Below are 22,791 nucleotides of genomic sequence, written 5' to 3'. Positions count from 1 at the left end.
AAGGCGACCCTGCAACGCGCAGGAGTCCCTTATGCAGTTTTGACTGTGTTAGAAGCCAAGGAAGAGAATGCTATGGTTCCTTTTTTATTAAAAAAAAAAAATAAATCCAGTACCTTCACAGGAAAACCCTCTGCCAAACAAGGAACTTTGAAGGAGCATTGAAATCACAATGCTGACAAGTGACAGCGGTACAAGCAGTCACCTCCGGACACTTGTAACAGAACTCAAGTGGCAGCAACCTTTCTCATTTTGCCTTGATGTCAGTTTCAGTTTCAGCAAAGGTTCCCTTCATTAAGCAGCATGTAATTTCCTTTTGCTTCTCAATGACTGAGAAGACAGACAATATTTTGACTGCACTGGAAAGTCACAAGACTGTATTTAAGTCCTATAGTTTTTTAACATTGCCCCTCTCCAGTCTGAGAGGATGGCATGCATCCCTTTGTATTTGTTGAAAAGAAACTGGTGCATACTCTTCCACATATTGCCATTAGGAAAAGACTGCAGAGGTGCTAATGCCTCTTCCACCCGCATGGAGTCTGATATACAGCACACTGTGCAGGTTATGCTGGCAGAAACATTGCAGAAGCTAGAAAAGCTGAAAATGCATTCAAGGAAAAATAATTCCAGTGTCTGACAGATCCTGTAAACCCTAAGGGGAAAAAAAAAAAAAAGAAAGACAGAAACAAAAGATCCCTCCTACAGTCTCAGCTGTTTTAACCCACTGCCTATTTTGCCTTTCCCATTCTGCACCCATACAAGTCCCTTTTTTCCTCGCAGTGATTCATCTCCCATTCCTGCTCAGTGCTGACTGCTCATATTGCTTTCTTGCTGTCATCTACTCAACTCTCAGCACTTTTCACCCCTAAGCTGTGCTGCATTTTTAAAAACCTGAAACAGCACTGTGAATGTAAGTCATGCCATCAGGGACCAGCACTGTTCCCACCCAGAGGCATCTATGGGACTTGACACATCAGAGAGCAGCAAAAGCGAACAGTGTAAGGAAAATCAGAAGTGAGAGGAAGAACTGGCTGGGAGCCATCCGGCTAAACAAGCACTAGGGAGATGGGGAGAAAAGAACTCAGTGTTGAAAGCCCATCACATTGGTAGCAAGTGGTCATCCCGTTCTTCCGACTCCTCACCCAGCTGGTCATCTCCCACACCACGGTACGCAGCGGGTGCATTTCGAGGCTTAGATCGGCAGACAAAGTCACAGCCATCCTACAAGCAGAGGATATTGCACTGGAATCAGACTATATGCAATCCAAAGCAAAGCAGCTTTTGTGATTTCTGTTTTTCTAAAGGATTATGCCTATCCCCACGCTACCTGGGTCATGTCCCCAAAACTTCTCGTGGCAAGAGCAGCACCCCAAATATCCTACTTGGTCTTAAAAGCTCTGAGGTAGAATGTGGTACTGATTAACAGTATGCAGCAACATCAGGCTGAGATGAGCATGGAGGATAAACAGAATTGCCTACAGTTCAGGGAGTCAGATATGAATATTTCACAGTTCCCACCTTAAAATTCCTACCTAGAAAACGTTACACACTAATAAATACATGTTCTAGTTTGTAACATAGCAATCACAGAACATCGGCAAGGAATCAGACTCAGCAAGGACTCAAAAAAGAAACAAAAAAAAAAGACCCTAAACCACCAAATCGGATATCCTTCACTTCTGCCTCAAGGTATCCTACCCTGGTGGTAGGGCTACCCAAGAGACATGGTCAACAAAGACAAGGCAGATACAATTTTCTCCTGTCCAAACATATTGGCTAGGCTGGGAACATACAGGGATTGTCACTCACCGCCACCAAATTGCCCAAATCTTGCCAGAAAGCAAAGTGAGGAAACTGCTCCATGCCCTTTGCTCCCACTATAAGGCGCTGGTAGAGGAACCCACCAATGATGTAGACTGCAATCAGTGAAGCAAACCTACAGGACAGAATTAAAAAGATCAGAGCTGAGGAAATCCTATAAAAAACCTCTTCCAAACCACCCACCTGCCGCAGATTGTTATTGGAGCAAGTTGCTGAGCACCACTCAAGAACAAGTTATAAAAAGAGACCAGGCCAGAAAAGGTTCAGACAATATTGACCTGTTAGTATAAATCTTTCAGCAGCATTATATGAAGCAGTGCCTCTAAGCACAAACATAAAAAAATGAGTCAAGACTCCTAGTCTGAATTCCCAGCTCTGGCAAAAAGCCATTGTAGAATTTTAGGAAGTCATGTCCTCCATGTTTCAGTGCATTTGTCTGTAAACCACGAAGGAGGATGTCTGCAAGGAACAGAGCAGCTCCGCAACATCATGCCTTAAGCAAGATTCCAAAAGGCTCAGAGGCACAGTAACATCTAACAGCGACTGTGGGCAGGTACACTACAACTATCTATTCTAGTATAGCATTCTCTATGTTTCTAAAATGGCCCAGACATGAACACCTCTTCCAATGACTCACGTGATCAGCAGAATGGAGCCAACACTGAGGTGGGATTCCACAGCTGGACAAGCCACACTGCTGTCCATCTCAAAGAGGTAGAAACACTCCTGCTCCTTTTCCCGCTCTTCCGAAATAATGCTGAACGAACTCTGCAATTTGGTAAGAGTTAAGTCATATGAAAACATGCTCAGGCATGCTGAACTTAACCAGAAGACAGTATTATCATTGTTGGTGCAGCTAGGCAGCAGACACTGGAGGACTGAAGAAAACCTTGCTGCCTCCTCAAAGCTCTTCTGCTTATAAACAACTGTTTTCCTAGCAGCCTCTTGCTCTTCTCCCCCCTCACATATCACTCACCGCTGTAACTCCCCGCTTGCATGAAATCATTATCACAGCTCTCCTCTTCTCACCACTGCAGTGGCTGCCATATGAATCACCTCCTTTATAAATCAGCATGATCCAGTCACCTGCCAATAGAGAAAGAATACAGGTTGCAAATCCAGATCAGTAGGCAAAAGGCCATACTAAGGAAGAAGAGTATTGAGTGGAATCTTACTTCCATTGAAGACCTGGGTTTCATTGATTCTTCCTATCACTGTGCTCCTTCCACTCTGTCTATCCATTTGCACCAGGCCACTAAAATCGTGCAAGTTGCTGTTGACCTCCCTGCACACCCTGAAATGGTAGACGTAGTTTTCTGTTTTGCCTTTCTCCACAGTAACGTTAAACCTGCAGCAGGGAAAGGACAGAACATACAGTCCACAAAATTACAAAGAGTGAGGCTCAGAGCAGCAGACACCCTAAACCTGGAAGATCGTCACAGTCCATACTAACAGAGAAGCCCTTTCTGCAGTCTGGCCCCAAATATTCCCCACCCCTTGGCCTAAGGGTAGGCACTGTGCAGCCCCAAGGCCTGCCAGGGTGTTGGAGTGTACCTCATTTGGCTTAGGGGCTCTAGTTTCTTCAGCAAGGCTCTTTCCATTTGCGACTCGCTGCTCTCATCACCGATCACATCGCAGCCCCTCTCTTTTGACTGGTCAGCCACCACACCCAGAATAAGGGCCATAAAGACTACCAGCATAGCAGAGGTATGGCAAGGTGATGACATCCTGGACACAAAGAGAATACAAAGGATTAACCATTTTAGCTCCATCCAAATTAATTTCAGGGTCATGAAGTCAGCGACTGGCCACCTCCTCAGTCCTGACTACAAAATAGGAAAAGTCAAAGTCTAGAAACATCTCACAGTTCCCAAAAGACAATAAATCTGAATCTCTTGCATAAAGACAATTTATGGGGCTGATTTGGGATTCTTTTCCAACTTTTGCCTCAGGACTACAAAAAGTTTTGGTGCTGAGCACATACATGAATTAGCACTGATTCAGCCAGAGCAGAGCCCAGCAGGGTGAATGCTGGAGAACTTTCAGGCATAAGCCATCGTGCATTACTGCATCGCACCGAGAAGCCAGTCAGCAGCAAATTATTTACCAGGCCTCTATTCAATCCTCTTTGCAGCTCTCGTGGGAAGAGCCACTGTGATTAGTCAGGCTCTGTTTGTTCAACCTCTGTGTGTTTAAGTGCCTTAATCTTAATAATCATGTTATCTTTCTAGTACTACTTTAGCCAAGAATCTGAAACTGTTTAATAATACTGAGCTGCAAGTTGACAGAACAGTTCTCTTCTGTTTTCATGGGAGAAGAAGGGAAGGAGGAAACTGAGACACCCTATGTAAGATCCAAACAAAGAGGCAGTAATAAAGAAAATCATGAAATCTAGAAGATTTGGCTTTCAGGTTGATACTAAAATCACACATGAAGCATTCATTGACTGCATCAGCCAACCACAGTGGCACAACAGTTTCCCTTCTGCTTCTCCCATCACAGATTTCAGCAAACCTCCAAATGCTGGTGGAAGGCAGCTGATAGACCCACAATTAAATCAGCACTTAGCTGCAGTCTGCTGGAAAGACACCCTGCTTTCCTGACCTGAATCACAGAATGGTTTGGGTTGCCACTAGTCTGACCTGACAGGGCATTTCTCATTTTCTTAGAGACAGTCACACTGTCCACAAGACTACTGTTACAAATGCCTAGGTTAAGCCAAATTGACCACTTTTACTTTAAGCCAGGCAACTGACAGTAGAACTGATGCTCTTTGACAGTAATCAAGGGAAGTAATCAAGTGCCTGTATACAGCAGCTCCTCTTCTCAATGTTGCCACCAAGCCCTGCTACTTGTGTTTCTTTTCCCTGTTTATGCAGCTTTCCATGGTGCACCTGTACACGTGCTCTACATCACTGGCACAGAAAACCTCCCAGGCACCATTATTACAGCTGTATCCCATTTGTTCATCAAAGAATGTGCCAGGTACCAAACCCAAATGTTTTACAACCTCTATAAAATGACAAACATTTAACACTTGAATGTCAAAGGCACGGACGGAAAAGCGTATTGCAGTACAAAGTGCAGCTGCTCTGAATGGCGAAGAGCACCGAGTCTGCTGCACAGTCAGGTTGTAATCATAGAATTGTACAATGGCTGGCAGAGACCTTAAAGATCATCCAGTTCCAGACCCTCTGCCATGGGCAGGGACACCTCCCATTGGATCCAGTTGCTCAAAGCCTCATCCAACCTGGCCTTGAACACTTCCAGGGATAGGGCGTCCACAACTTCTCTGAGCAACCTGGGCCAGTGTCTCACCACCTCCACAGGGAAATATTTCTTCCTGATATCTCACCTAAATCTCCCCTCCTTCAGCTTGAAACTGTTCCCCCTCGTCCTGTCCCTGCACTTCTTGATGAAGAGCCCCACCCCAGCTTTCCTGTAGTCCCTTTCAGTACTGGAAGGCTGCTATAAGGCGCCTTCTCTTCAGGCTGAACAACCCCAACTCTCTCACCCTGTCCACGTATGGGAGTTGCTCCAGCCTCCCAATTACCTTCATAGCCCTCCTCTCTACCCCGGGGTAATGATTACCCCCAGCCCTTGCAGTGTCTCTGGTAACAGCTTTAAACCACTGGGCCAGCTCCCTGATGGCCGTGCGAGTCAGATACGCCGAAATGAGGAAACTCGTGACACGAGACCTCGTGATTCATCTCTCACAAGACCAAGAGAAGGACTGTGCCTGTAGCACCAGCCACAGCTTCTGCGGGCAACTTTCTGGCAAGTGCTTCACTTGCACACAGCTGATACCCAAAATGCTGGCAAGTAAACACTCTAAGACTCGTTCTGGAGTTTGAGAAAACAAGCATCCTTTATCAGGGCTGGGCAACGTGGAGTGGTCTCGATCAATTGCGTGCAGCGAGACCAGAGCTGGGGCAGAACAGATTTCCCACTTCCATGCGTAGAGATAAATTCTCCCAGAAATCTTATGCATGTTCTGCTACTACAAGGACTAATTTTAATGTTATTATGAGCTTTATAACAGCCAAATCTCTCGCTGATTGGAGCTTTGGAGCCAGCCCTGCGTGACCGTGCATTCGACAGAGGGAAAAGCTGCAAACAGAGAGGATCACAGGAGCAGACACCTCTGCTCAGGACAGACCACACTGAACACAAGGCATCACAGCGTTTGGAAAAACACTATTTGGGAAAAAAAAAAAAAAAAGCTATAAATTCCCCCCCCCCCCCAATGCTATCCGAGGGACATCGCTTCTGACTTTGAAAAAACACAGTTACTTGGCTGAAAACGCAACTCCACTTTACCTTATATCAAAATAGTCCGCTGTTTTGTGACAGTAACTGCATCCCGCACAGCAGCCAGATGGAACAGCGATGGAGCACGGATGGAGCACCGCCCGCCGCCGCCGCTCCCGGCGCTTCCGCTCAGCCGCTCCCGAGCATTCCGCGCTGCGCGATCCGCGCTGCGGCCCCGGCGCCCTCCGCTTCCCGGTCCTGCCGCCGCGCGCCCCGCCCCGTGACCCGGAACCAGGAAAAGGCAGCCGGAACCAGCGCCCGCCGCCAATGGGAGCGGGGAGTGCCGCAGCCACAGCGAATGCGGAGCGGGAGCGGCGAGGGGGAGAGCTGCGAGGCACCGCCCGGCGGGGAGGGGCGGCTCCGGCCCCGCCGCCGCCAATGGGCGCCGAGACATGCCGGGAAACCCCGCCTGCCCGTTCCTTTCAGTGTGCACTGCCAGTAGCGCTAACCTTCGTTTTACCCCTAACCTCAAACATCTATCCCAAAATCACACCTTAACCTTAGCCCTAACCCTTAACCCAGGCGCCCCCCCCCCCATCTTAACCCTCGCCCTAACCCTCACCTTAACCCTCGCCCTAAGACTAAACCTAACGCCTAACACTAACCAAAACCCTAACTGTAACCCTAAACCTCACCCTAACCCTAACTGTAATCCTAACGCTAACCCTCACCCTAAACCCTAGCCCTAATGTTAGACCTAAACTTAAACCCTAACCCTAACCCTAACCCCAACTCTAGCCAAAGCTCTAACCTTAATAGCCCTAACCCTTATGAAAATACCCCTAACCCTAATAGCCCTGACCCCTAAAACCTAACCCTAAACACAAACCTTAATCCTTACCCAAATACCCCTAACTCCTAACAGCCCTAAACCCTAGTGCTAACCCTAACCCTGACCCTTACAATTAACCCTAACCTTAACCATTAACCCTAAGCCCTGAGCTTAACCCTAAGCCCTAGCCCTATACCTAACCCTAATTGCACTACCCCCCTAACCCCTAGCCCTACACCCTAACCCTAACCCTAATGGCACCCTAAACCATAATTGTAGCTTTAGCGCTAACCCTAATCCTAGGCCTAGCAATTAGCATAACGTAATCCTAACCCTAAACCATAGTGCTAACCCTAGCCCAAACCCTAACCCCTAACCCTAGCCCTAACCTTAACCCTAATGGCACCCCAGCCCTTACCCTCACCTTAACCCTAATGACACCCTAACCATAACCCTAACCCTAGTGGCAGCCTGACCACTAGCCCAAACCTTAGCCCTTGCTATAAGCCTAACTCTCATGGCACCCTAGCCCTAAGCCTAACCCTAGGCCTAGGACTAACCCTAACCCTAAACCTAATGTTACTCTAGTCCTAGCCCTAGCACTAACCCTGACCTTAACCCTATCAGCACCCTAATCCTAGCCATAATGATACCCTAACCCTAGCCTTAACCATAATGGTGCTGCTCCACAACATTCAGCCCTAACACTAAATATAATGTCCCCAGCCTTAAACCTAGCCCTAATAGTCCTAACACTAGCCCCAGCCCCAAACCTAACCCCTAGCCACAATGGCCAACATAACCCCTAGCTCCTAGCCCTAATGGCCACCCTAACACTACCCAAAGCCCCTAGCTTTAACCCTGTCTCTTCCAAAGAGCAATGAGGGCCCGCTGACAGGCATCCCAACGCCGAACCTAATGGCCCCACTCCAAGCCCCATAATCCCCAGCCTGAACAGCCAACCTAACACTACCCCCAGCCCCTAGCTGCCAGCCCTTACCCCCAACTCCTAACCCCTAGCACCAATGGCCAAGTTAATGCTACCCCTAGCCCTAACAGCCAACGCTTAGCCCCTACACCTTATCTCCAATGGCCAACCTAATGCTACCGTCAGCCCTAGCCCCTATGCCCAAGCCCCAACCCTCTTCCCTAATGCAATTCCCTAACCCTTAGCCCTAATCCTCAACCTAATGTCCTCAGCCCTAACACCAACCCTGTCCCCTGTCACTTGGGAGAAGTGGCCAGCTCCCTCCTCTCCACAACCTCCTTTCAGGTAGTTGTAGAGAGTAATGAGGTCTCCCCTCAGCCTCCTCTTCTCCAGGCTAAACAACCACAGCTCTCTCAGCCGCTCCTCGTAAGACTTGTTCTTCAGCCCCTTCACCAGCTTTGTTGCTCTTCTCTGGACACACTCCAGAGCCTCAACATCCTTCCTGTGCTGAGGGGTCCAGAACTGAACACAGTATTCGAGGTGCGGTCTTACCAGTGCCGAGTACAGAGGGAGAATCACCTCCCTGGACCTGCTGGTGACCCCATTTCTGATACAAGCCAAGATTCCATTGGCCTTCTTGGCCACCTGGGCACACTGCTGGCTCATGTTCAGTCGGCTGTCAACCAGCACCCCCAGGTCCTTCTCTTCCATGCAGCTCTCCAGCCACTCTTCCCCCAGTCTGTAGCACTGCATAGGGTTGTTGTGTCCCAAGTACAGGACCCGGCATTTGGCCTTGTTAAACCTCATCCCATTGGTCTCGGCCCAGCGGTCCAGCCTGTTAAGATCCCTTTGCAGAGCCTCCCTACCCTCCAGCAGATCGACACTTCCTCCCAGCTTAGTGTCATCTTCAAACTTGCTGAGGGTGCACTCAATGCCTTCATCCAGGTCATTGATAAAGACATCGAACAGAGCTGGACCCAGTACTGAGCCCTGAGGAACTCCACTTGTAACTGGCCTCCAGCTGGAGTTAACTCCATTTACCACCACTCTCTGGGCCCGGCCATCCAACCAGTTTTCAACCCAGGAGAGTGTGCGCCTGTCCAGGCCAGAGGCTGACAGTTTCTGAAGCAGAATGCTGTGAGAAACTGTGTCAAAGGCTTTACTGAAGTCCAAGAAGACTACATCCACAGCCTTTCCCCCATCCAGTAGTCGAGTGATTTTGTCATAGAAGGTGATCAGGTTAGTTTGGCAAGATCTGCCCTTTGTAAACCCATGTTGACTGGGCCTGATCACCCGGCCCAGAGATGCATTGTAACAAACTGATCACAACAATCCATATCAAACTAAGCATTCTCTTGGACAGTCACTTCTCAAATTTGCAGCATGCCACCAGGACTGGGAGTGATCATGCCTGTCCTAGAACTGAAAACCATGACAGACTCCCTTGTTGAGAAAGCCTAGGCAATTCTTGTAAATGAACTGTACCAGTGAGGAAGATGTACACCCCGAGCCTGGCAAGTATGAACTGGAAGAGATCAGAATCTGGATAAAACCAAAAGTCAGCCAACAATGTAGCTAAGAGGGTTTTCAGAATGCTAGAGGCATCATTTCTCCTTCCATTCTCATCAGTGGTCAATCTTCAGTATTTGGGAAGAAAATTATACTTTCCTGACCACAGTCACAGAATGGTTGAGGTTGGAATGGACCTCTCAAGGTCAAGTGTTCCATCCCCCTACTCAATATCTCATAATCTCTGGTGTTTCGGTTTGTGCCCATTGCCTCTGATCCTGTCACTGGGCACCACTGAAAAAAGCCTGGCTCTTCTTATAACTTCTCCTCCGGTTTTTATATATACATTAATAAGATCTTCCCTCAGCCTTCTCTTCTCTAGGATAAACTGTTCCAGCTGACTCAGTTTTTCCTCATGTGAGATGCTTCAGTTCCGTCATTGTCTCTGTGGCCCTTTCCTAGAGTCTCTGCAGTATGTCCATATGTCTCTTGTACTGATGCTCTTGAGATGTTGACTCAGAGGGTCTTGAGGGATACCAGCTCTGAGTGCCTGTCAGTGTCTCATGCCCATCCACACTGGATACTGGGTGTAGATATAATTCCCAGTAGAATTGTTCAAAGTTTAGAAGGCTTCCTTCTCAAACCTGTGCTGTCCACCTGTACTTCCCTTTTGACAGCAGGTGGATTGCCAGTTTGCCGTAGTGAATGCTTATCCCACTTTTCACCTTCTACTCTTGCTATTTACCTTTTTTTTTTTTCCATCTTGTGTTCTTGCTATCTACCTGCTTTTGTCCTGACAGGAAGCTCTTCAGTGACGCACTTTCTTACAATTACTATGACAGTGTAATCATAGCGTCTTGCATTGTCAACAGTTAGAATACCCAGGCACTTTGTGATTAATCACCTCATCCACTAACAGCTGTTCTTAAGAAATCCTGCACCAGGTAAGAAAGTGGAAGTTATTGCACTACCAGTGCTCTCCATTCTGTTGTAAATTTGGTTAATTTGAGCAGGTGGAGATAGTGGTTGTAACTTCACATTTCTTGACTTCTGAATGTAGCCCTAGTTTCCTGTTTCACAGGAGCTCAGCCCTGTTGCTCAGCAGCTTGATCGAAATATCTTGTCATATTCACTCTTTTCTTTGGCATGGAGGGATGCAGATCAGAAACTTCTGCAGCTGATGCAAGTGAGGAAATAATTTATACTTCTGTCAAATTCTCTCAGACTCCTCCGCTAAGGGCCAAAACTGGATGGGAAAGAGGAGGTAAGGATGCTGAGTGAGGTAGGTCAACAAAACGTTTTCTTTTGAGTGAAAGCAAGATCTAACAAAACCACTCTGAGCTGGCCACTGATTTTGAGTACCAGCTCAATAGTGCTGTTGCTTTGGATCTAAAATTACTGTATTCTACTGTAATAAAAGCTGATGGGTCAGAGACCCAGCATTGTTCCCCTCCCTCTCTCTGCCAGACCCCTTTTGGTGTCTGCTCCTGGGCATTCAACCCAGGCAACCTTTTCTCCAAAAAGAGATTTGCAGTTTTAGAGTTGTCTGCTTGTCAGCAATAAGAGATTGTCAGCAATAGTTCTTTGAAGGGCAGGTAAGATGTGAGTATAGAGAGAGGTGTATGCTAATCAGAGATCAGAGATGGAGGAGACACATGAGATCATCCAGTCTCTCTCCCGTGGGGCTCTGCAGAATTCTTTTGTGATATATTTTTTCCTGTGTTTCTTCTGTTCTAGTTTTGTATACCTCCCAGTGAGCAAAATTTTAGCTTTTGCCTTGAGACAGGAAGATTTTCTTAGTGCTTAGTGATCACTCTTTGTGTCGTCTTCCCATGAGCTGACAGCTTTTCTTATAAATGCCTGTGTGCTTTAGATGAGTTGTGTTGAGTTGTGTTGCATTGGCTGAGACATTAATGGTTGACTTTAGCTTTTTTTCAGAGATGTTGCAGCAAAGGGGGCTCTAACTATGGGATCTGAGATTTCTACACTCTGATCAGAATACCTGCATTTGTCTGTAGTTGTTGCTGGTACCTGGTCACTTACTGCACTGTAGATGAAAAGCCAACATGGAAACCCCCTAGTTCCTATCTGGTAGTCACACTCCCTCTGTTTGGAAGGAGTCTTTCTTTTGCAGATGTTTTCATCAGAATTTATGTTTTCTGTGGCATCAGAAAACACAGGGACATCCTTTCATTCCCTACTATTTTTGTTCACTCACACCCAGTTGGAAGTGGAGATTACCCAATCCCCTCTTGAGAAGTTTACAGTTTTCTTTTTAATATTCCTCCTCTCCAAATTCCCTCGTCTTTTTCCCTTGTGTACCCTCATCTTTTTGAGCTAAAGTCAGAGGGCCTAAAATAGAGAAGCTGATCTTTGAACACACTTTTTGTGCATATTATTTGATTATTTCCTAGCTCTCTTCTGCAAGGAGTCCCTAAGGAGCACAGTTTAAGTATCTTTCTTTAGAAGGTCTTTATTGTCAATTCTGTCCTCACCTCCATCACTTTTGAGAGATGTCCTCTCAAGTACTTAATCTCTGTTTACAACTGCAGACCCTTGCTACCAAGTAATCCCTGTGACACAATATCACAACTATATCACAATATATCAGTCCTCTGGTCAAACCAACTGATTTTGGTTCTCATGAACTTCTTGAAAATAAAGAATTGAACTAGCTGTCTTCTGTTTGTCTTCCACAGAGCCTTAGATAACACCACACTACCTAAATGTCAGTCCAGCAGTCACTCAAGACAGTGCTAGCATATGCAGCACACTCGTAATAACAACAATAACCAGGTCTACGCCATAACCAAGGACAGGATCCTCATTTCTCAAATCCTCCTCCCTAGCCCTAGGTAGTCATGCTGCTCCCATATTGACACAGGCACAAGCCAAGGGGAGCTATCTGGGGCAGTGCAATAACATTCTTCAGATTGTCCTTGAAGACTTGAATTATAAAATGCTAACAGCTTTCATTTTTTGAACTGAATTTGGACTTCCAAACCTAAAAGTACTGGGTCACGTTTCTTGCAGATGAATGCAGCATATCACAATTATTTCTCCAGAGCAATATGAGAGACCCAATGGGGTATTTTTTATACTAGGAAGTTAAAACATTGGATATTTATGTTAGATGACCACTGATCCACTTCTATCCTCCCTTGAGGAGGCTCTTCCTCAGACAATTACACGCAAATATTTCTAGATGCTCGATTCAGATTTCCTTCCTCTGTTTCCAACTCATCTCAGGTATTTCTCCCATCCTCTTCTACAAGAGCTTCACATGTAGTCCAGGAGCTGAGGATCAAGCACAAACCCTTGAACCTGTTTTAAAAAGGAGGAAATGCAGGGACTCCCTTTCAAAAGGTAAAAATCCCAATTTATGGATTTTTTTTTTTAATTCCACTTTCACAGATTGATCACTGTGAGGCTTAAATTCACATCAAACATTTTGATATGATTTTCCTACTTCATTTTCTTTTTTCCTGCTAAAATCATCTAATGGCATAATTTTTCATTTTTAAGAACTGAACTCTCCCAGTGCTCTGGTAATGGAAGTGCTGAGGGATCTTGCTTTGATGCTGAGTCGAGTCAGTTCCTTTTTGCTGCAGTTGGTTTGAAACAACAGAGGGTGAACTGCCCTATTCATTGTCAGGAGGCACCAGCTCCGTTACCTGGTGCTGACACCTGAGGATTAACCATTTCACTGACCGAAATGCCTTTTGCCTTGTCGAATCAGGAACAGTGATCTGGAGGGTGCAGGAGATAGCTTCTTTGAGAGAGGAAGGACAACAGAAGTGCAAATCCTCAGAAATGCGGTCTCAGAACAAATAATTAGGTTTATCCCCTTTAACTTAGTTTTCAATCTGCAGAGAAGCAACTCCACTCTACCCTTTAATTCCGGGCTGACTCCATTCTCTTGAGGCTTAATCTGATGGCAAAACAGAACAGAGAGCAGGCAGAGAGAACAGATACCCAGTTCAAGTCCTTCAGTACTCCCATTGTCGTCTTGCCTGAAGCTGAGGAGTAGGCTGTAGTAGAAAGGTGCTTCTGTATTTTGTAACTGAAAAGAAATGAAGTTTTGTTCTTTAACAATGATTTAAATAAATAAATAAATATTGCTGGTTTTTTTAACTGCAAGTGAGGAAACGGAGGAGATCTTGCAAGCTTCAGGAAACACAAGTTTTTTACCTTAGGAAAGACCTTTCTGACAGAAGAACTTATAACGAGGCTCCTTGAAGCTCTCTCTTGCATCACAGCCCTTTGGCTGAAACCTCATTTTAGCTGAAACTGCAGGCCTAGACATATTGCTATAAACCAGAAACTGGTCTTAAAACCAGTGAGCATGCAAACTGCTCTAAGATTAAAATAAATTGGTCTGTTCTGCTTTCTGTATTTGGACAAAGCTTCCAATGATTAAAGGAGGCGTTCTTGGTTTTAAGTGAAGTCCCTTCCCCTTCTGCTTTAGTTCTGGCTTTCTTTGTCTTACACAGAATAGTCTTGATAAGTGATGTGCATTTGTTTTCACCCTCCACTGGGAGATGTCCAAAAAAGTCTACCCTACTGCTTACAAATATTTTATTCTTTTAGCCATCTCTTTTAAATTGTTTCTGAAAAACTTCTTCATTTTCCTGTAGTTTCCCATTTTGAAATTATTATACTACAGTGCATTTTTGGTGAGGATAGTGGTGGTTTTTGGCTTGGATGAATTTCGGTGTGTTTGTGTTAACTGTGGTAGAGAAGCTGCTGGATGGAGCCTTGGTGAGCCAGGGGGCCTGAGCAGTCATGAGCTGCTTCACCTTCTGTGTTTCCCAGCTTTCTCTGTTTCCCAGCTTGCTGTTCTGAGAGGTGCCTGTTGATACTGTCTATGCATTCAATCTCAACATCGTGGCCTGACATGGCATTTGCATAATTTAATGCAATTAATTGATGCCTGCCACCATGTGCTTCCTTCACCATTTCTCTGAGATTTATTTTGCCAGTTCAGGAGTGCTGTTGCCATCCTTGTCTGGCAGTCTATATAATAATTCCAACCCTATGCATTTAGTAGTGTTTGCTTGGTCTGTGGGGATGCTGTTATTGTCAGTTTTTGATATATTTAGTTATTTAGCTCAATTTGACTGTATTTTTTATTGAGCAGAGAACAGCCTCCTTTATCTTCCTTGTGTATGTTGTATGCTATTGCTATGACATCCAGCTCACAGCCCTTCTTCCACCAAGTTTTCAATATGCTTGTTGTGATACTGTCTTTGGTTAAAGCTAGATTTCTTCCATCTCACTCCTTAGGCTTCTAGCCTTTTTTGGGAGTACAAATATGTTTCTTTGGGTCTTGTGACATAGTCAAGAGAGAGGAACCTCAGATTTCATGAGCTCCATCAGGGACTTTGCCACTGGATTTGGGTAGAAGACTCTGAAGCAGAATGTGGTACACAACCTTAAAGGGAGAAGCACAGGGAAGTCCTGGGTTCCTCAACATCAGTAACCATCAGCAGCGCATTTAGTGCTTCTTGGGAAGTCATGTTGTCTGTGCAGCTGTCATGCTGAGATTAATAAAACAAGCAAACCAAATGCCTCTGAAGCTCATTTGTGGCAGTAAGTGTCATCCACTCCTCAGCCTGGGAAAGAGATTTTAGTGCTGAGATTTCAATCAGCTTATGGAGAGTGAATGCCTCTTGGGTCCAACAATAGGAAAGCAATGTGTAACCTGGAGGTTAACACATGTTGCTGTACACAGCAGATCTCTACACTCAGTCCTGTTCCACCCTTTGGAAGGAAGCTGTACTGGATGGTGGTGGAGGCTGTCCTGAAGACTCATTTAAGGCAAAGACTGAGCAACAAGTGAACAGCAGATGGTGATGGTAAAAGTGTGGAGGGACATCTCAAAGTCTTTAAGGCTGGCCTTCCCATCCTGCCGCCCCAGCATGGCAGAGGTGGATGAGAGCATAGGACTGACTTGGGAGCATCCTGGGAAGATATAACACAACCATGTGTCTAAGCCTGTGAACAGGATGCTGATGTTAAACTTTTTGCTGTTGCTGAGAGAGCTAGTCAAAAGGTCTTGGGTTTCTTTTTGCATTTAAGCTGGAATGTGGTGGCTGTGGCAATACTGCTCTGTGTTTCCACCCTGAGCTTCAATGCTGAGGCAGGAGCAGGTTTGCTGGGAGGCTCCTGCCAGCACGAGGCGCAATGTGGTTTTTGGGGGGCTCTGACTGACTTGGAACAGATGCTTCCTCTCTTGGCCATCCTGACAGAACTCTGGCTAACCAGGTGTTCCTGGAAACAGCTACATTTGATGGAAAGCTCAGGCAGGGACTGACCTCCTTGGGCTGAGCTGAAACGGGTCCCTGGGCTGCTGGGCAGGGTCATGGCAAGGCCTCAGGGAGGCTGAGCAGGGACAGTGATGACAGCAATGCGTGACTAGTAAAAAGACAGGGATGCTTTAAATAGTTCAGTTCCTTGTGGAAAAGCCCAGGACACCAGTAAACTACCTAAAACCAGCATCAGTTCTCATGTGGCTTCTGTTCACTGTGGTTTCTTCTCTTTTTTTTACAGCATCTCAGCCAGCAGTTGTGCCAGGCTTGGCTACAGGCTTTGGGATACTGAGCATTCTCCTAGCCATTGCTTTAATTTGGAAGATGCGTAAGTGCACAAAGGGGTACTGAGGGGGAGCAACAAACAGCAAAAGCAATGAACTGGAGACTCTTCTAAGAACAGGTTTTCAGGCACTAAACTCCCTTATAGTGGGTTAAATCAGAAGCTGTTCCAGATTTCTATCAGCCTTAAATACCAATTGCCTATTGAGAATATTTGGAACAATATAGTCCTTGTGTAGTCCTTGGGTAAACCATTTCAGATCCTGTGACATAGAGCAGTGAAACATATTCAAAGGTTCTTTTAGACTTGTCTGCTGTAATTACAGTGGTAAACTGTAGAACAAATATACAAGGTCTATAACACTTCTGCATGCGTGCAGGAGGTGTTAGATGATGTGGGAAAGCCTACTGTTTGCTGCTTAAAATCTGTTCACCTGATGTGTGACATGGTAACACCATACCCACAGAATGCTGTAATTTTTTCCCTCACTTTTTGCACACTCAGAGTGTCATCTGCTTTCAGACAGCCAATTTTATTTCTCAGGTATCTGAGTAGTTCAGAGGAAACTGGGGATGGGAGTGGGTTGCACCAGTAGACCGTATGTGACTCTTGTACAAAGATTTGGAAATTGCACAGAGGATCTGAAGTTCTGTGTTGGTTTTAGATGCTTTTTCTGACTTCGGTTTTCTGCATTGTAACTATCCAGAAGAGTCCAGCTGACAAATGTGTTTCTGTTGGTTAATGGTAGAGAAAAAATGGTATTTTGATTCCTTTACAGATGACTCACACCCACAGTGCCCTGAGCCGTGGATAGCCTACAGAGGGAGCTGCTACTCTTTCTCCAAGGAGAGGAAGGACTGGCATTCCAGCCAGGAATTCTGCAGGGTGCAGGGAGCTCATCTCCTGGTGATCAGCGATCGGAGTGAAATGGTAATGGTTTTCATATTCTTTGAGGAACTTCCATTTCCTTGCAGATACCTCAGTGAGTGACATCCAAGCAGTGCTGTCTATCAATGTTTTGATGTTAAAGGACAGAAAGGATTTATGGCTGTGACATTACAGTGCACTTCCAGTTTCAGTATGCACCTTAGAAGTTCCCAGCAGGCAAAGAAGCAAAAGGGAGAAAGGAGAGGTGAGGGTCATTGTCAGCTTCTCAGAATCACCCTAGGAAGGTTGCTAGAAGACAGCCTTCTCCACTGCCCTTCTCCACCTCCCCTCCTAGCCCCAACAAGGCTGATAGGAATGACTACAGGAAAAGGCTGCAGTCTTTGTACTCATTGCTTACAAACTACTATGCCCCACTCTCCAGAAATGCTTCCTTTGCAAAAGGGATGCCTCTCCTTCCTGCAACCACTCCAGTTCCTCCTGCTCAATGACCCTTGCCATATTCATGCATTGATATTTCTTTCTCAGTCTGTTTTGAATACTTACTTCCTCTCTGCCTGAGTAGTCCTGGTGAAATTAGCAGAAACTATCTGCTCCACGGTTTATTTTCCAGCAGGTGTTCACCAGGGGCAGGGGCGTGTATGACAATTAAAGAAATGAGTAGATCTGATAACTAGGGAGGTGAGGTACATCTGCCTAAGTAGAGCAGAGGTACTTGATCTGGTTTTGGCAGAAGCCAGAGCTTTTTAGCTCCAAAGAACACGGACAGCTTTCAGTCCCTTGACAGAAGTTGTGTTGTATGATATTCTGTGGGGGCTTACAAAGCCAGGCCTTTGCTTGAGTTGGAGTATGTACCAGGCTCTCACACCTGATTAGGCAAATCCTGATTCCTTGGGGAAATACTCATCATCGCCAGATCACCCATTTCTCTGCACAAAGAAACCTTACCTGGTCCTGCTGCTTTCTCACAATTGTCTCTGCTACTAGTGTTACCCATGTTCCCTGCTCAGTCTTCCCCACATAAGAAAGACTTTCCTAGCTATACAGTTATACACATCCTGTGCTGCAAAGGCTGTGACTATTCAACCTCTCCTTACATACCAGGGAAGAACAGTCACCTCCAAACCACCAGCAGCACTTATGTGTTCCTTGAGCTACTCCTCTTCCCACCACTTTACCAAAACCGCTTTGTTAATGCTGCTGTGCAAAGACGTCTTCTCTGAAGATTTGGCAGCAGGAGGTAAGGATGGGGCTCAGCCATACCACTGAAAGGTCGCTGTTGTTTGGTTTCATTGCAAATGTGGACAAGACAAGCTTCTCCCTCTTGCCTTTGTCATATTTGTTTTTTTTTGACGGGGTAGAATTTACTACGGGACCAAGCTTCTGTTGCAGGTGTTGCCTTTTAACAGTAAACTGGAGTTATAGGGTAGGCAAAAGGAAATGAGCATTGAAAACACCTAGGAGGAAAGTTTGTATAATTAATGAGCTTTGGTCCTGGGCTCTTTACACAGATCTGTTTGTGCCTGCCCTGCCCTGATTTTACCTTTAATTGTTAACACTTTGTATTAGTTTTCTGGGTAGCTGTATGGTAGAGCATTAATATTAATACTAATAGCAAACATGCCTACATAAGGCTCTGGGCAGGAAATTCCAGGAGACTGGGGTGCAGTTGGTTCACACATATTGCCCTGAGAAATGTTCTTTGAAGAATCTGCCCAGCATCTTTGAAAGCATGCTTACTTCCTTGTGAGTGTACACATGGCTGTTACACCAGGCATGATCTGCAAGTGTGGAGAGGCGGTATTGTCTGCCTCTTAAGGAACAGTCAGGCAAGGGGATGTATCTTGCTCTCTCTCCTCTTTACTTTTCCTTACATCCAGTTTTAAGCTGGCTTTCATTAGTCACTTTGTAATTTCTCACTGTTTCTAGGACCTGTTTAAGAGTATGCAAACAGGATGTTTCTCGATTGGACTGAGGAACAGCACAGGCTCTGGGTGGATTTGGGAAGATGGCTCTATATTCAATGGCATCAAGTGAGTTTAATTCTGTTTTAAAAACAACAGTGCTAATTCAGTTGTATTCCACAACACCTAGAGTTCCTGCACCAGGTCTCAGGAGCTTTCTTCAGGGACAGATTTTCTTCTTACTGTCACCTGTATGACACTGAACTTGAAAGAGCCTACTTTTACTGCCCTGCACCTTGTGAAGTCATGTACTTGTGATGAAGACTAATGCAAGTCTCTCTACTTCTCACCATCTGCTTGGACCAAAGATTATTTGCCTGCACTGCACACACATTTTTTCAGTCAGAAAAGCGTATGGTCCATCTTAACTTTACTGGTTTAGCCACCTTGAACTCATTCTGCCCAATGCTGGTGTCACTGGTTATGAGGGCCTAGCTCTTTGCTGCTTCGCTAATGCCAACACAAGTCAGACTCTTAATTTTGGGCTCAGTATTTACTTGGACAAAACTCAGCATTCTGCATGAAGGAAAACATTATGATTTGGTTCAGTGATTTTGCCTGGCCCTTTCATTTTTATGGCAGTTAACACAGTGAGATAGTCTCTAATGCTTCTCCAGCAAGGAAACTTGCTCAAGCTCTCACTGTATGTCAGTATTCTTAGCACTTGGCTTAGTTCCCTTCTCAAATCCAGCTTCCTGTTCTTACAAACTCCTTGCCTGGGGAAGAGTGGCTGGAAAGCTGCCTGGCAGAGAAAGACCTGGGGGTGTTGGTTGACAGCCGGCTTAACATGAGTCAGTGGTGTGCCCAGGTGGCCAAGAAGGCCAGTGGCATCCTGGCTTGTATCAATGTGGCCAGCAGGAGTTTGTCTATGCTCAGCACTGGTGAGGTCGCACCTCAAATACCTCAAAATTCAGTTTTGGGCCCCTCAGTACAGCAAAGACATTGAGGTGCTGTAGCGTGTCCAGAGAAGAGCAATGAAGCTGATGAAGGGGCTGGAGAACAAGTCTTATGAGGAGCAGCTGAGGGAACCAGGGCTGTTTAACCTGGACAAAAGGAGTTTGAGGGGAGACCATATCACTGTCTACAACTGCCTGAAAGGAGGTTGTGGTGGGGTGGGTGTTGGTCTCTTTTCCTAAGTGACAGGTGATAGGATGAGTGGAAATGGCCTCACGTTGTGCCAGAGGAATTTCACATTGGACATTAGGAAAATTTTCTTCACTGAAAGGGTTATTGGGCACTGGAACAGGCTGCCCAGGGAGGTGGCTGAGTGGACATGCAGATGAAGTATTTAGGGTTATGATTTAGTAGCAGACAGGTATGGTTGGGCTTGATCTCAAAGGTCTTTTCTAACTTAGTGATTCTGTGATTCTATGATTCCTTGAAGGCTATCGTCTTTCCACGAAATTCTCAGCACTGCCATTCTCATGCTGGCGAATATCACTGTCACTGCAGGGCACCGTGTCTATGTTTGGTTCTCATTTGGGTTCACAATGGCAAAATTACTTAGATGTCTAATTTCCAGGTAGATAGTTATTTTGGTGCACATCTTGTTTTCTAACAACTGTCCTTTGGAGACTGGGTTCTTTCACTTCCTCTGAGCTCTACCCTTCAAAATCAGACGTTTTTCTTTCTTGCCTCCAGGAGACAATCTCAGCATTTCCTCTTAGTCTCACTTTTGTTCCATTTCTCTTACAGAGTCCTCTCTAACAGCCCTGTGCAACACTGTGTTGTCCAGATGAAAGATCACTTTCAGGCCTCCAGCTGTGAATTTCTTGCTCCATGGATCTGTGAGAAGTCTCTTAGATAAATCTCATGTGCATTTCCATCTCATAACCATCTGTCTGTGGTACAAAGAGGAACATTGTCCTGCAAATCAAAGCTCTAGTGAAGACCAAGGACTTGCCCTTTCCACACCCTCACAAAGGTGTTTAGCAGGCACAGGCTTGTTGCCCATAAAGATGAGTTATCCTCAGCAGTAGATCCATTCTGAGTCCACATCTGTTTGATTACTGTTGTTTGTGACCAGACGAGACTTGGGACATATTCCCTGCTCTAGTCTTTCCTTACTTGTCCTATAAGGGCAAACAACATTTTGCAACAACAAATTCTGTGTCTTCAGATGTCTGATCATCATGAGCTGGCCATTTTCCTCCATTCCTGAGCATTAGGTTTCATTTCCATTCCCTACATCTGCATTGCCTGATGCCAGCAGGACCGGGAAAATGAAGTCTACTGTCAGAAACATATAAACTGACCTGCCCCAGTGGCAGCCTCTCCTTTTGCATCTCAGCAGTATGACTGGGAGAGAAGAGGGGGAAATGAGACTGCAACTTCTGTATATCCAGCAGTGAAAATAAACCTCCAATACTACTGGGCCAAAAGTGTGTACCTATGTCATTACTTCTCTCTTTTGGAAGGAGCCAGCTGCATGCCATGTTTTATAGGTCAGCTTCAACCAAACTAGTCAAGGCTGGACTGTTGAAGTCAAAGGAATACAGTTAAATTGTGTATTATTGCTGAGTCAACCAAGAACACGTTTCCAACTCCACCTCTGCAGTTTCATACTGCAGAGAGAGGAAGCAGTGGACAAATCCCTACTACAAGGAGCTTTCAGTTCAAATAGAGCAGAGACAGGCTAAGAGTGTGAACAGCATAAAGCCACAGTGAATACTAAGAGTGGGACACTAGGTTGCATTTCCACATACCTGGGAAATTTACCACTTCCCCCCAGAAAGGGGATTGTTGTTGTAAATGGTTTGTTCCAACAAAGGAAGAAAAAAATTATTAGTTTCCAATTTATCCTATTTATCCTAATATATTATATTCCAGTTTATTATCATCAGTTTATTCGAGGCCTGGCATTGCAGTTTATAGTCTAATGCAAGTTGCATGTTATAGAACAGCAAGTTGGAAGCCTTGGCAAGCAGCAGGTTAGTAGATGTTCTGAGGTGTGTGTTTGTTCTGGGAGAGACAGGCCCAGTGACAGGCCCAGAGGCAATGGGCACAAACTGAAACACAGGAATTTTTCTTTGAACATCAGGAAAAAACTTTTTTCTGTGAGGGTGACTAAGCACTGGTGCTGGTTGCCTGGAAAGGTTGTGGGGGTCTCCATTCTTGGAAGTATTCAAAAGCCATCTGGACATGATCCTGGGCAACTATTTCTAGGTGGCCCTCCTAGAGGTGGCCACAAAATTACCTCAGAGGTGATGCTACCAATGAAAGCATCAGGATTCTTGGCTCAGATACAGGATAGTTAGTGCTCTTTTTGCACAACAGGGACACCTTTCTATTTGAGCTATGTCAAACAACAGAACTTCAGATTCACTGAGAGAAATCCAGAAAAGATCTCTTTAAAACACATTCTTCTCATGGACAGGCCAACATCTTGCAGGAGTTTTGAGAAGCTTAGAGGTAACCACTTAATATCTAGCAAAAAAGCTTTAGAAAGCCTGTTGGCCTTCTCAGTTTTACTCACAGCAGATGGAAATGGCAGGAGAGAGAGCGAAACCTCATTGCCACTGCGCTGTCTGTGCCACCACCTGCAAGCTGAATCACACAGGCCATGCAGAGACCCTTGAAATTAGGCTGCTGGGGCCCAAAGTTGCTACTGGGAACGGGATGGAGGCCAAGCAGCTTGAGGGCAGATTGTAAAGGTCAGTTCAGTATCTGTGCATGTTCATTCATACCTACTGGGATTCTCAAGCCTTTAAAATCTTGTTCCTGCACACCCCAGAAGGCTGAAAACATTTCATTTTTTTTGGCTACACAGCAGTTTTTGACCAAGGTCCTAATGATTGGGAACTGGCTTGTGGGTGGTGTGAGCTGTATGGCTATATGCCAAAAACAGTAGCCTTAGCTTCCTCTTCTGCATGCAGTTCTGCACCTCTTTCCTGGAAGGTTTGTGTTCAATCAGTCCGGTTCCCAGTCTGTTCAAACAAATGTGAAGTGTCATGTTCAAAAAGGCTTTGACCATCTCATGTACAAATTCTCTTCACTTCAGGTAAGGCAGA

General features: G+C 45.5%; 2 protein-coding genes across 2 annotated transcripts; one reads left to right on the top strand and one right to left on the bottom strand.

Moving 5' to 3' along the window:
* Positions 1-90: 90 nt before the first annotated feature.
* On the bottom strand, positions 91-6,455 carry M6PR (mannose-6-phosphate receptor, cation dependent). Its single transcript, XM_054069393.1, has 7 exons — positions 6,139-6,455; positions 3,373-3,546; positions 2,994-3,166; positions 2,795-2,904; positions 2,456-2,586; positions 1,807-1,933; positions 91-1,218 (listed from the first exon to the last, which is right to left on the bottom strand). The coding sequence occupies exons 2-7, from the start codon at positions 3,543-3,545 to the stop codon at positions 1,096-1,098; spliced, it is 837 nt and encodes a 278-aa protein (XP_053925368.1). The 5' UTR covers position 3,546; positions 6,139-6,455; the 3' UTR covers positions 91-1,095.
* On the top strand, positions 6,208-20,954 carry LOC104060629 (C-type lectin domain family 12 member A). Its single transcript, XM_054064046.1, has 6 exons — positions 6,208-6,554; positions 12,544-12,704; positions 15,891-15,977; positions 16,711-16,862; positions 18,747-18,850; positions 20,477-20,954. The coding sequence occupies exons 1-6, from the start codon at positions 6,208-6,210 to the stop codon at positions 20,586-20,588; spliced, it is 963 nt and encodes a 320-aa protein (XP_053920021.1). The 3' UTR covers positions 20,589-20,954.
* The last annotated feature ends 1,837 nt before the right edge of the window (positions 20,955-22,791 follow it).

This window comes from Cuculus canorus, chromosome 1 (assembly GCF_017976375.1).
Source record: "Cuculus canorus isolate bCucCan1 chromosome 1, bCucCan1.pri, whole genome shotgun sequence".
NCBI lineage: Eukaryota > Metazoa > Chordata > Aves > Cuculiformes > Cuculidae > Cuculus > Cuculus canorus.
Note: the sequence above shows the minus strand (reverse complement) of the source record. Positions and strands in the feature narration are given on the sequence as shown.